General features: G+C 37.5%; 2 protein-coding genes across 2 annotated transcripts in view; one reads left to right on the top strand and one right to left on the bottom strand.

Moving 5' to 3' along the window:
* LOC121730712 (Down syndrome cell adhesion molecule-like protein Dscam2) overlaps positions 1-14,151 on the bottom strand; it is a gene marked incomplete at its 3' end in the record, with an annotated part of 170,494 nt that overhangs the window by 79,442 nt on the left and 76,901 nt on the right. The window lies entirely within an intron of this gene.
* LOC121730448 lies at positions 3,611-6,537 on the top strand. The gene is made up of 3 exons (XM_042119482.1): positions 3,611-3,921; positions 4,137-4,346; positions 4,584-6,537. Exons 1-3 carry the CDS (start codon positions 3,613-3,615, stop codon positions 6,534-6,536), a joined length of 2,472 nt encoding a protein of 823 aa, XP_041975416.1. The 5' UTR covers positions 3,611-3,612; the 3' UTR covers position 6,537.

Genomic DNA, 14,151 nt, shown 5'->3' with positions numbered 1-14,151 from the left:
AAAGGTCATAGGATACTTTTTATTCCAGAAAAATGTACGGTTCCCGCGCGATAAACGCATTTTGGCGCACGGAGTTGCAGGGGCCGTCTAGTATTTAATAAATCATGTTTTTACTATAATTATTATGACCAGTTCGTGAACGAGCCCTACTAGTAAAACCCGCGTAAGAAACACGCAGGGCACGTTCTAACCATTTTTCGTGAAACGTATAAGTGAAATAGTAGAAAATTATTATCTACACAAAAACACAATATAATAGTAACTTAATCTATAAAATATGACATAAGTAACCGTACAACGCAGTTTCTTTTCCCAAAAAAGGTTAAAACAAATTCGAAATAGCTTTGCCATATTATGAACTTTTATTAATATTTAAATCTAATCTAACCTAGGCTGAAACCCAACCTAGGTAGAGGCTATGATTAAATACAGCTCTCGAAAATTGTAGGTTTCATTAATATCAGGTTATGACAACGTTCAAGCGAAGAGGGGCTTATTCGAACTACGATGTAAGCTCTTGCACCAGCCTCTATATTAAACTTTGAATGTATGGACGGAATGATTACAAAGGATTCCTATAAAATATAATTTTATTAGATATTAGGTAGTTTTTTTAATGAAATAAGGAGGCAAACGAGCAAACGTGTCACCTGATGGAAAGCAACTTCCATCGCCAATGGACACTCGCAGCATCAGAAGAGCTGCAGGTGCGTTGCCGGCCTTTTAAGAGGGAATAAGGTAATAGAGGAGGGTAGGGAAGGGAAGGGAATAGGGGAGAGTAGGGAAGGAAAGGCAGGGAAGACAATATAGGAAGGGGATTGGGCCTCCGGTAAACTCACTCACTCGGCGAAACACAGCGCAAGCGCTATTTCACGCCGGTTCTCTGTGAGAACGTGGTATTTCTCCGGTCGAGTCAGCCCATTCGTGCCGAAGCATGCCTTTTTTTTTAATTCTTAACAACTGTTGCTATTTTATATTGCAACAACTTTGCATCTCTACATTTGTATGAATACAATATTTAAATTATTAAAAAAAAAACACTATCCTAAATTATATTATTACAGACTAATACTAGGTAATACACTATTACTTATGAGTTATAACTAATATAGAAACTAATAACTAACAACTATAATTTAACAATATTTGAACTCATACACTCATCCAGGCACACATTAACACAAGACATACTTTACATAGTTATAATATTGCTGCTTTTACTTTTACTGTAATTACTTCATAATATAATACAAATTGTACAATTAGTAAGTAACTAGTTTTTATTATTAACACATTACTATACATATTTTCTTAAGACAATGACTGACTGCTGAATATGCCTGCCAATCAACCATCCATTCACCTATTATAGTTATTTACAGTTTTAATTATGTTTCTAGCGTAATTTAAGAAATCATTTCTCGTTTTTCCTAAGTTTATAAGCTGTCTTAGATTTGTTTCTTTTACTGCCAGTCCACACAGTATCTCTAGGTCCACGCCTCCGTGGTCTAGTGGTATAGAGCGCGGCTCTTGACTCGGAGGTCGTGGGTTCGATTCCCGCGTTGGAAACATGTTATTTCCAAGTTTGGTTAGGACAATGCAGGCTGATCACCTGATTGTCTGACAAGTAAGATGATCCATGCGTCGGATGGGCATGTAAAAAGTCGGTCCTGCGCCTGATCTCTCGCCAGTCGTGTCGGTCGTCCGTCCCACTGGGTTATGAGAGTAGAGGAATAGAGAGTGCTCTTGTGTACTGCGCACACACTTGGGCACTATAAATTACTCCTGCGTAGCTGGCCTGGTTTCAATGAAACCGGCCACCGTCACCGAAACCGGTGTGGGAGCTATTATTATTATCTAGGTCCAGCCTTTCTTTGGCATAAAGCGGGCATTCATTCAAAACATGCATGATGGTTTCTTCTGCGTCAGGATCACATCTGCAGCTGGGACTGTTTAATGCCGAATGCCGAAGCATGGCTCTCCCACGTGTAAATTCAGTATTTGGGTGAATATTTTACAAAAACTAATTGATTAAGGAGGCGACTAACCCAAAATTATTGTCGATTTCATAATTTATTTTGATACTTGAAAATAAGCCCCGATTTGTTTCATTTTCTAAAATTAGATAAGTACTACATTATATTTCCTAGAATTCAATTTGAGCGAAAACACGATATCATAAAATTTTCTCGATAGAAAAAAATCACAAAGATGCATCTAATTTTCACGAATTTTTCATTTATTTCCATAACCATGCATTGAACTAAGTTAATATTTTAGCACATTGCATAAAATTCTATTATTGAGAAATCGACATAGCGGATTTTTAAAATGTTAAACATTTATCGAGTTATTGAGAAAAAACTAATTTGGCGATGAATCCGCGTCGTCCCTTTTCACATGGCATATGAAAGACGGGCGTGAGTGTGAAGAGAGCAGGACGGCGTTTGATTTTTTGGGTTAGTCGCCCTCTTAAGTCGATGTTCAATTTCCCGCAATAGTTGTGATATAATAATCCATACTAATATTATAAATGCGAAAGTATCTCTGTCTGTCTGTCTGTCTGTCCATACTAATATTATAAATGCGAAAGTATCTCTGTCTGTCTGTCTGTCTTGCTTTCACGCCAAAACTACTGAACCGATTGCAATGAAATTTTGTATACAGTTATTCTAGAGTCTGAGAAAGGACATAGGCTACATTTTTTGATGTGGGAAAATATCTTATTTCCATGAAAATATCGATGAAAATGAATTCGCATTGCGCGTGGCCAGCGCTCATCCCGGGGGTCCTGGGTTCGAGTCCCGCAGGCGGAACAAAAAGTTTTCAATGTTCCTGGGTCTTGGATGTGTATTAAAATAAAATTTCAAAAATCTTAAACATATTTTATGAATAATATTATAAAATCCATACTAATATTATAAATGCGAAAGTATCTCTGTCTGTCTGTCTTGCTTTCACGCCAAAACTACTGAACCGATTGCAATGAAATTTTGTATACAGTTATTCTAGAGTCTGAGAAAGGACATAGGCTACATTTTGATGTGGGAAAATATCTTATTTCCATGAAAATACCGATGAAAATGAATTCGCATTACGCGTGGCCAGCGCTCATCCCGGGGGTCCTGGGTTCGAGTCCCGCAGGCGGAACAAAAAGTTTTGATGTGTATTAAAATAAAAGGAGACTGAAACTGGTGGGCCCAAATGTAATAAGTTCAGAGTTGGTTTAAAAAATTAGTTATTTTTTTTTGTATGAAATACCAAAAATCTACATAAATTCTCAATCTACAAGCGGAGAAATATGCAAATAATTGTTTTTGTGAAATAATCGATTAACGATTAATCGAATTAAAAATGATATTTCAATTATTTATTTACAGAATAAAAACTTCACACTAGGTATTAAACTTATAGAAAATATATTAAACTACACCATATATGTCTACAATTCAATAAAACATAACGTATAATATAAGTATATTTTATTTAAAAACATCCCTTTCGATTATCGATTTCATATCGATCAAAATCATTTAGAATCTAGTCTGTGGCAACATGAAATTGACAATTGCTTTTGCCGTTATCTGGGTCTTACTTGTTTCGTGTTTTTCGATGCGTTTTGAGTGCTTTTCCGAATATTTTATGTTTTCAACGACCACTGCTTTGTTTCTTACGGACTCCGAACCCGTCTACGTTGTACGACCCTTGCTTTCATATTGGACACCGAAGATTGCCTGCAAGTTTGACTTGGAACTGTTAATTTGGATTTTGTCGCTAGCTTGTGGATTGGATATTGTTGAAACGATGGATCGCTGTGTGAATTGCGGGATAGTAACTAGTCACTGCAATACATTAGGGCGACGACCATTAAATGATGAAAATATTCTATCAGTGATTCGGCAATGGCTTGCACCTCAGTCTGTAAGTAAATATAAACTCACCTATGTAGGTACTACCTTGATAGACTTATTAATACATTCAGCTACAAGGCATATGCAGATTATTTACGATTAAAGCAAAGAAAATTCTAAAGACTGCATAGTCATTGTACTATATAATGAGATATTCATTTTAGGATAGGTATCATTAAAGTGACTGAATACTAAAATGTATGTAATATTTTTTCCTTTTTTTAGGTAAGTAGTAATGACCATGTTTGTCAAGCGTGTTGGGATTTGGCTCAAAACCCACGGGCTCTTAACCAGGGAAGACTACTAGGACACCGCAACATTTGTCTCCGCTGCGGACGCTCTCTAGCTGCACGAGTTAGTCATGCACTTCACACCAACTCAATTCGTGAATCTAGAATTTATAATGTCATAAAAGAATGGATTATTCCTCGAACTGTAAGTAAATAAATTAACATATTCTTTACTGCAATCAAAACAAAAGTATTTATGGCCTGCCTCATTACATTGTACAGGTTGATGCCCTATCATATAATTAGGTAGGCCATGATGTACCTAAGCATATAGTGAAGTCCTGCTATATTTTTATGACCATTCTTAGGTTCAAGTACATTGGGAATATTATAAAAAGTAGCATTTCACTTGGCTATTACTAATTATGTATGTCTCTTGCAGATTCAAGCAACAAGTCACATATGTCATACATGTTGGGTGGCTGCAGACAGAGCTTCTGTCCACATGACCTCAGGCCCATCAACATCATCCCGACAAGACACTCTTCAAATAGTAGACCCACAACAACCAGATCTTCCTAATGTGTCTCCAAATGTAGGAGTTAGCAGCAACCAACCAGTACCTTCTATTGTTTTGTCCGAGTACATGAGAGCCGTTGAAACTGAAAGAAGGTGCTTCATTGAAGGATGCCAAAGAACAGAGAGATACAGAGTACCACTTACTACTCGTAAAATGTTGTTCAATGAATATAAATATTACATCCCTGAAAATAACCGTCTTTGTGATCAACATTTGGTTATCGAAGCATGGGATTTTCTGGATAGTTTGAGATCCAATTATGTTCAGACATTTACTGAGAGACATATATATGATATGATGTCTCTAAAAGAAGTTGAAAGTACTTCACTACTTCAATTCGAAAATATTGGTGAAATGGAGGACCATGTTGTTCACATATGGACTGGGTTAAATAAAGAGCAGTTTAACCAGATGTTTGCTGAAGTTCCTGAATTATCAGAAATCTCAAAAGCAGCCGTAGCTCTGGCCGCTTATCTCATGAAGCTTAGAACTGGAGATTCAAATGAAAGGTTGGCAAGTTTATTAAAAGTATCTAGGACAACTCTTGAAAAGTGGATTTATCAAGTAAGAGAACTACTTACTGAGCATTTTGTACCCAGAAATCTTGGTTTAAACCACCAGAACAGACAACAATTGGTACAGAAAAATCTCGCAATACCTAAGGCTTTGTTTGGAAGCTTTGAGGGAGTTGACACCCCAATAGCAATTTTTGATGGAACATATTGCTATGTCGAAAAGAGTTCCAATTACTTATACCAAAAAAAAACATACAGCCTGCATAAGTACAGGAATCTTATGAAACCATTCTTGATAGTGTGTACGGATGGATATATAATAGATGTTTTGGGTCCATACCCAGCCACAACATCCGATGCTGACATAATGAAGAAAGAATTTCAACATGGAAGGCCTCTACGTGAATATTTCCAGGAAGGTGATGCCTTTATATTAGATAGAGGGTTCCGTGACTCGATTTCTTTATTGAACCAGTGTGGTTATAGAACTTACGTGCCTGCTTCATTGGAGGAGGGTGAAACGCAATTGTCAACTATTGAGGCAAATAAATCAAGAGCAGTCACCATATGCCGTTGGGTTGTTGAAGTTGTGAATGGCAGATTCAAAAGAGATTTTAAATTGTTACGGCAAAATTATTTTAATATAGCCAGTAAAAGTTTCATGAAAGATTTTGAGGTGGCTGCTTGTCTCTTAAATAAGTTTCACCCACCTATATTTGATCGTGAAGATGCTCAAGAAATAATACAAGAAATAGAAAGGTACATGAATACAGAAAATGAGTTAGCCAGTTTTATTATTAGTAATAATTATAATAGGCGTCGGGCTAATTTTGAAACAATAACTGTACATAGTGATAATTTAAACGATTTTCCTCAGCTTTCTGAAAGCGAACTTATATTAATTTCATTAGGTACATACCAAATTAAGCAGGCACGATCATATTACGGAGAACATATGAGACAAAATGACGGTTTTGTTATTGAAGTGTGCAGGGAGGTTGCCAATAGCCTACTTCGAGAGTTGTCGGCTTCTAACACATCTTGGCTACTCAGGGGTCGTATATTATCACGACATATAAGTCGGAAAACATATTATATTTATATTTTAGTCGACAGCTCTCGTAGAGGAAGAGAAGCCATTGTACAGCATTATTGCAACTGTATTGTAGGTAGACGAACAGTAGGCTGCTGTGCTCACATAATGTCCATTATATGGTACCTTAGCTGGGCAAGGTACCGCAATATTGTACCCCCTGCACAATTCTTAGACGACATTTTAATTATTATTGAAGAGGAATAAAATAGGTATTCTAATAAAATAATTGGTTTTATTTTACAACTTTTATTCCATAGTTCACTCCTCCTGGTCCTCTACAATTCCATACTTGTCACCTACCTATGTCTTTGTTTGAGTCTTCATCGACTTCTGATCAGACATTATCTACTAGATGTAATAAATATTTTTCACATAGAAAGAAAGAAGAAGAAAGAAAGAAAAAAAAAATTATTTTCAGCACACACAAGACACAATTATAATATAAGCAGTACAGGAGCAGACAAACTAGTATAATTATTTAACGAATTGTGCCTAGATGTGTCCAAAAAGGGTTCAGTTCAGCTTAGGCCATGTACCTATGTAGGACACATGACACCGGTTTTCAACTGAACCGCTAAGTGAAATACGGAGGTAAATACCTGACTAAACATAATATTAGTTTATCTAGGGTACTATTTTAATTAAATATGTGGCGGTATTAGTTCACAAACACATATTTTACATGTATTCATCTGAAACTTAAAGATTTCAACATAACCTCACTTTTACTAAACCTCGAATATCTCAGCTTTCAGATTGTCAATATCTATAGAATTTTCAGCAAGGATCTCTTAATTTTGAACCTTTTAATTCACACCATTTTCATGTCTTTACATACAAGGCCCAGAATTGTATGTAATTGTTTCGATCTCCTTTCAAAAATCTTAAACATATTTTATGTATAATATTATAAAAAATCCAGAAATATATCGATGCAATGAACATTTTAGTTCTAATACGATTCAACAGATGGCGTTTTATTTTTTACTTTATTGTAACACTAGCTGTTGCCCGCGACTTCGTCTGCGTGGACTTTAGTTTATAGCGCGCGGTGTCAACAAAATGTGTGTCAAATTTAAAAACTTTTTAAAACCCTGGTAAGTGGTACCCCTCTTAGGGCCGCGCTACACCGGAATGGCAGCGCTGAAAGTGCTCGCCTCGCCGCTGCCATTCCGGTGTAGCGCGGCCCTTAATTAATCAAAATACCCAAAAACAGATGTGCAGTGTGCACATAATCTATACTAACATTGTAAATGCGAAAGTATCTCTGTCTGTCTGTCTGTCTGTCAGTCTCGCTTTCACGCCAAACGCCAAAAGTATCTCTGTATGTCTGTCCGTCTGTCCGTCAGTCTCGCTTTCACGCCAAACGCCAAAACTACCGAACCGATTGTAATGAAATTTTGTATACAGATAGTCTAAAGCCTGAGAACGGACATAGGCTACTTTTTTACTGGAAAAAAGGGTTGTAAGGGGGTGAAAATGCGTAAATTTGTTCAAATTAAGTTAGTTCCAACAGTTCATAATAGATGGCACCGTGCGTCTTCTACATCGCGCTGACGCTTGCTCAAAAGTCTTTCTATAAGACGTGGTATCATCTTACATTTAAGTTTCGATTTTTTTCGATTGTTATATCTATTCTACGGTATTAAATAAGTCAGTACTTTATCTGTGCAGTGACGTAACCTTAAATCTATCAATGATAAATAGTTTATGGGTAAAGTTGTGTAATTGGAGGGCTAAATAAGCTTTAAAATTTGGCATAAAATATAAAGTTTAAGTAATATAAAAAAATGAAATACTTATTGTGTGCACACTGCACAGCTGTATTGATTTAAGGGGTACCAGGGTTTTTTCATAAAAGCTTTTGACACCAATTTTGTTGACATCGCGCGCTATAAACTGAAGTCCACGCGGACGAAGTCGCGGGCAACAGCTAGTAATTTATATTTGATACGGTTTCGATGCTGTAGTCTCGTTTGACTGAATCTGAACTATTTTGTAAGTGAAAATATAGCATACTATATGACGCCCGCAACTCCTTGTCGCCAAAATTCGTTTATCACGTGGAACCGTACATTTTCCGAGTTAAAAAGTATAATAGTCCTTACCCGGAATTCGAAGTATCCCAATACCAAATTGCAGCAAAATCTACTCAGTGGTTTGGGCGTTACATACAGACAGACACACTTTCGCATTTATAATAATAGATAGTGCATATTATATAGGTTGCTATAAAAAGGTACTCATATTTAACTTAGGAACATAACATTATGTACAAAGTACTTGTTAATGCATTAACAATGTCAATTTAACGGTTGAATAAATAGATGAGGATTTTTCAAGAATTTATTGCCAGTGTTGAAAATTTTAAGCGTTCATAAAATATTTAACGACCTCAAATAGAGTGACACGCTCCTCGCAGATGATAAACTCACATCATTCATTGCACGCCTTAGATTTTTTTAATAAGGGGCTAAACGATTAAACGGATCACCTGATGGAAAGCAACTTCCGTCGCCCATGGACACAGAGGAGCTGCAGGAGCGTTGCCGGCCTTTTAAGATAATACGCTCTCAAATTGATTCTCAATAATACCGTCGCTCATGGACACTCGCAACATCAGAAGAGCTGCAGGTACGTTGCCGGCTTTTTAAGATACGCTCTCTTCTTGAAGGTTTGCAGGTTGTATTACACTCAGAGGAAGAATTTATATCAGACAAAGAGCGACAAATTGTTGTTGTGTTTACAGATGTAATGACTTAGAGTCCAATTTGTAAAGTACGAAATAAAGATAACGAAAAATCAGGCATACATTTTCAGCGGTAGAGACAGAGAGGGAAATAACTTCTTCTCTTACGCTTCACTGGCAGTTTAATTTTCGATCACATCACGCGTCCATCATCACATCATCATAATATTATGTGCAAACGAAACACTATTAGTAGACATACATGTTCACCGGTTTACTCCACGCCGGGGCCGGGGGTTTGATTTTCGATCCACAACATAAGGTAAATTTTTTACCCATCTCAAAAAGTGCACAACTTTTTCACTTCAGAAAAGTTTTCACTTGAAAAAATCAACCGCCCATCGCACCGTATCGTGATTCGTGACAATTGATATCGAAGTGCCTGTCGGAATAGTAATTACATCGGATTTGCGAATTAATTGCTCCAAGCTTCGAGCTTTGAAAAGAACTCAAATTTAATGAAATTTCTGAGCCCATTGTTGGTGGAAAAGATTTTTCATAATATACATTAAATGTCCGTTCAGCAGATCCATAAAAATATTTATTAAGTACTAGATGTCCCGCGCGGCTTCGCCCGCGTAAATTAGGAATTTTACAGAAACCGTACATTTTCCCATAAAAAAATAGCTTATGTCCCTACTCCCTTCACTTGGTCTACTCTATGTCTGTGCTTAATATTGCCATAAAAATTGCTCCAGTAGTTAGTAATTACTTATATTTCCTCCGTTTTTCCCACATTTTCCTGAGTTCCTTCGGTCGTATTAGTCTTAGCGTGATAATATTTAGCCTATAGTCTTACTCGATAAATGAGCTATCTAACACTGAAATAAGTTTTTAAATCGGACCTGTAGTTCCTGAGATTAACCCGTTTAGGCAAACATATTCTTCAGGTTTATAATATTAGGTAGGTATATATTTTTTTTTAATTATCGCTTGACAAACTCGAGTCTCGATCTAAAAGACTATGAAAAGTACCAATAACAGGGTCATTATAGGCTCATAAGTCATAACCATGGGACGATGCATGGTATAATATGGTAGTGATGATGATGATGATGATTAATGTAGTTTGCATAGTAGCATATGCTTTCCGTTCTTAAAACAACGCCGAAACTCCCAAACTTGTATCTATAAAGAATCAGGAGTTCTCTCAGCACCTTCCGAACCACGGTATACCAGGTATACCTCGGTGCAAAATCTTACTTGTTGGTAGCATATGCTTAGAATACTTTTCACGAAACCAAAATCACCACATGTTTCCCTATAAATTTTGAGGAGTTCCCTCGATTACTTATGGATCCTTCATCAGATCACCACTTTTGTGAACAAAATACCAAATTGGGATGATACCCTATATACCAAATAAAAATTTTGAAAATCGGTTAACAAACGGCGGAGTAATAGTTGAACATAAGAAAACGAACATAACACCTCCCCCATTTTGATTTTTCTGATGTATAAGCTATAATATTGTAAAGTTTCATTAAAATCCGTTCTGTAGTTTTTGCGTGAAAGAGTAACAAACATCCATACATCCACACATCCACACATCCATACATCTACACATCCAAACAAACTTTCGCCTTTATGATATTAGTAGGTCTAGTAGGATAATTTATTGAAATTATAAAATTAAAATTTGTAATTAAAATTATATTATCAATACATATTTCGAAGTTCGATAGTTCTGTTATGTGCTTGTTTTTATAGTAGCTATTGGTTGTTTTCATAAAATTACATTTATACATAACTCGCTGAAACAATTTTCATTGAGCTAAGTTACTACTGCTGTGGTATCCTAGACTACATTCTAACCTCAATATTTAACATAAGATGTGTTAGAACAATGCAATGTGAATTAAATATTGTTTATTTATTTTGACCGTTTTTTTTTTTTTTTATTTAATTCTTGTTCCCCCTTACAAAATAGGGGACAATTATCCGCCTTGTTTTTTTTTTTTTTTTTTTTTTTACATTGTTCATTTTTTATAAGTCTGTACACTTTAATATTCTATCTTCTATGCTTTTACATATTCTATACATTCAAAGTACCTACTGCATTACATCTTTTAATTTACATTCCAATCCGTTATTCATTACATTCAATACATAAGAAGAATGACACAGCAGGTAGGACATAAACACTTACTTTTCTGTTATGAAATTTCTTCCAGCAGTCCTAAGAAGAAAAATTAGATCAGAAACGTCAGATAGGGCGTGCACAAGAAAACAATAAGGGTCTGTTTCATCACTTCCTGATAAGTGACGAATAGGCTATCCACCAATTAACATGACAGATCAAGTATGGAGAAACTGTCAAAAATGTTATGAATAGTCTATTCTGCATTTTATCAGAAAGTGGTAAAACAGGCCCTTAATGTTTATCATTATGTTTAATTATTTTCAGGAAACTTTACAACAAATTTTGTTTTATAGACCAAGAGCCTGCGATGGCCAGACCTTCCTCTGTTTCGTAAATCTGAAAGTTTACCTGTTCATAGCTTATATCTTTGCGGTAAGTGGAGGAATCTCGTCTTCCAGTGCCGGATATTTTTGACAGTTGCTTTCTACTGCTAGACACCCTCAAAGTCTAATACTTTAAGAAAGTTTAAGGGCAGCTGCCTAAAATGTCCGGCACTGGAAGAGGAGATTCCTCCACTTATCGCGGAAAATATAAGCTATGAAACTGAGCTTTACTCTTTCTGGAAGGTCAGGTCGACCATCAGAATTTTGGATTGGATACCTTTTAAAGTAATCGCGACCGAAACTGCTTGTCGTCCTTACCTCTGTAAAGGCCACAAACAGGTAAACTTTCAGCTTTAAGAAACGAAGGAAAATCTGGCCATCGCAGGCTCTAACTCTATCACATTTTCCTAAAAATATTATTGTATTTTTTTTTAATTTTCGGTTCAACTAATGTAGGTTTGTATACCAGTTGAATATAAGACAGCAGCTGTCGCGCATAAAATTAATCGTATTCGTGTGTTTTACGCCTACCCTCACTTTTATAGTCGAGGAGACTGCGCAGTAAATTCAAGTGCTCTAAGGCAGTGTTTTACAACATGTGGACCGCGGTCCCCTGGGAGGTCGCAAAAATTTCTGCAGAGGTCCAAAAAACTAGTTCAGTGAAAAAAAAAGGTATCTTAAGTAAGATTAACAAAAAGATATATTTGTCGGATCGAGACGTGTAGCGCCATCTGCTGGCGGGAGTTTGCACAATTTCAAATATTCACTAAACCGTTAACTACAATCCTTGCTAAGAGAGGGCGCTTTATGTCAAGAAGCGCCATACGGATTTTAATGTAAACTTTCTTTCATTAGTTTTGCCATGTTGGCGAAACTTACACACAGTAGGTGTTTTGATGTTAACATCCTTTTACATTTTGATTTTAACTTGAATACGGTTACTGATTTGATTTATTAATTTGTTATGTAATGTTGGCAGACTATGTTATAACTTGAATACGGTTACTGATTTGATTTATTAATTTGTTATGTAATGTTGGCAGACTATGTTATAACTTGAATACGGTTATTGATTTGATTTATTATTTTTTTAAGTTATGTTGGTAGACAACGCTAACTTTCTGATTAGCTTGATCATGATTGGCGAGCTTGTACACAGTTACTAATTTGACTTTCTTTTACTACGTTAGCCATATTGTCAAGTTGCGAATTTGATTATGATCTTTACGTTGATGTGTTGGCAAACTTGTTCACTTTAGCCAATCAGATTTGAAAGATTGTGTAAAGTTAAATTTCGTTAAGTTGGTACACAATGTTAAGTTTGTGATGATTGGTGGAACGCAAGCCGGAAAGGCTTGGACATGCTTCTTGGCTGGCTTTGGTGTTAACATTTTAGAGGAGAACTAAAAAGATTCAGACACATTCGGTTCGAGAGCCTACCAAAGGATAGCCACCAAGAAACTTGTCTGTTCCCGTGATCAAAATATCCGAGGACCAAGAATGCCCTGATGTACCTGCTCTGGCCTCTCCTGTTCCGACATCAGAACTGGGATTAAATCGGACTTCCGACGAAGATTCACGGGTGAGCGAAAATCTTCTGCGCACGCTGCTGGAAGCCCAAAACCAGAATATGCTGGCCCTCATCAACGCCATGCACCCCGTGAGTAACCGCAAAGTTATTTTACCGGATTTCGATCCCGAAAAACCGGACGCCGACGCACGTGCGTGGTGCACGACCGCAGAGTTGTGCCTATCTGATCAGGTTTTAGAGGGTGGTGCACTTATTCTTGCCCTCAGCGATGCGCTCAAGGGGAACGCGTCACGGTGGCTATCCCAAATATCATTTGCGGGAATGACTTGGCGCCATTTTAAGGAAATTTTCCTATCCCGATACGGCGCCATAGAAACGCCTGCCGGAAATCTGATTAATCTTCAGAACGACAAACCCAGAGTCGACGAGAATATGGCGTCCTACGCTGCGCGACTCTTCACCACATTGATGGCCCGATTTAAGGACTCCTCTGCGGAGGAGATAATTTTATCCATGGTGTTAGCCCACGTGTCTCAGTTTGATGGAAGACTGAGACGCATCGCGTTTACCACTGAAATCAAGAGCCGGGAGCAAATGCAGCGGGAACTACAAGCATGTTCCTATCCCAAGAGGAAGACTGAAAACCACGTGGCCGACGTATCGAAGCGATCGAGAGCGTCCGTCGCGCCCACCCCTCGATGCTTCCGATGTGGGCGACAGGGACATCGCAGTACCGACTGCCGCTCCATGGACTCCGAAAGATCATGCGATCGTTCCAACACTTCTGCTTCTACTCATACCAAGCAAAGACCAAACCCGCCCGGCGTCAGATGTTACAGGTGTAATGTCTTCGGGCACTATGCATCCAAGTGTCCCCGGTCTCCTCTTACTACTGCTAGGAAGAATGGTGGTGACAACGGCGGCGCGAGCGAGCCCGGTGACAGCGAAGCCAGTGGGACCTCCAGCATCGACAGCCAGCGTCGGGTGGACCTGTGCTGCACCAGTGACCCTGCTGGATAACTCAGCATTTCTGGTGAGCGTTTTAATGTTCTATACGATTCGGGCACAGAATG

Source organism: Aricia agestis, chromosome 9 (assembly GCF_905147365.1).
Source record: "Aricia agestis chromosome 9, ilAriAges1.1, whole genome shotgun sequence".
Classification (NCBI taxonomy): Eukaryota; Metazoa; Arthropoda; class Insecta; order Lepidoptera; family Lycaenidae; genus Aricia; species Aricia agestis.
This window is presented reverse-complemented; position numbering and strand designations above follow the sequence as displayed.

Bases quoted from the DNA above. Each gene is read 5' to 3' on its own strand.
- LOC121730448 (XM_042119482.1), top strand. From the start codon at position 3,613: ATGCGTTTTGAGTGCTTTTCCGAATATTTTATGTTTTCAACGACCACT. The intron at 3,922-4,136 runs GTAAGTAAATAT...TCCTTTTTTTAG, and splicing joins AATGGCTTGCACCTCAGTCT to GTAAGTAGTAATGACCATGT. The intron at 4,347-4,583 runs GTAAGTAAATAA...TGTCTCTTGCAG, and splicing joins AATGGATTATTCCTCGAACT to ATTCAAGCAACAAGTCACAT.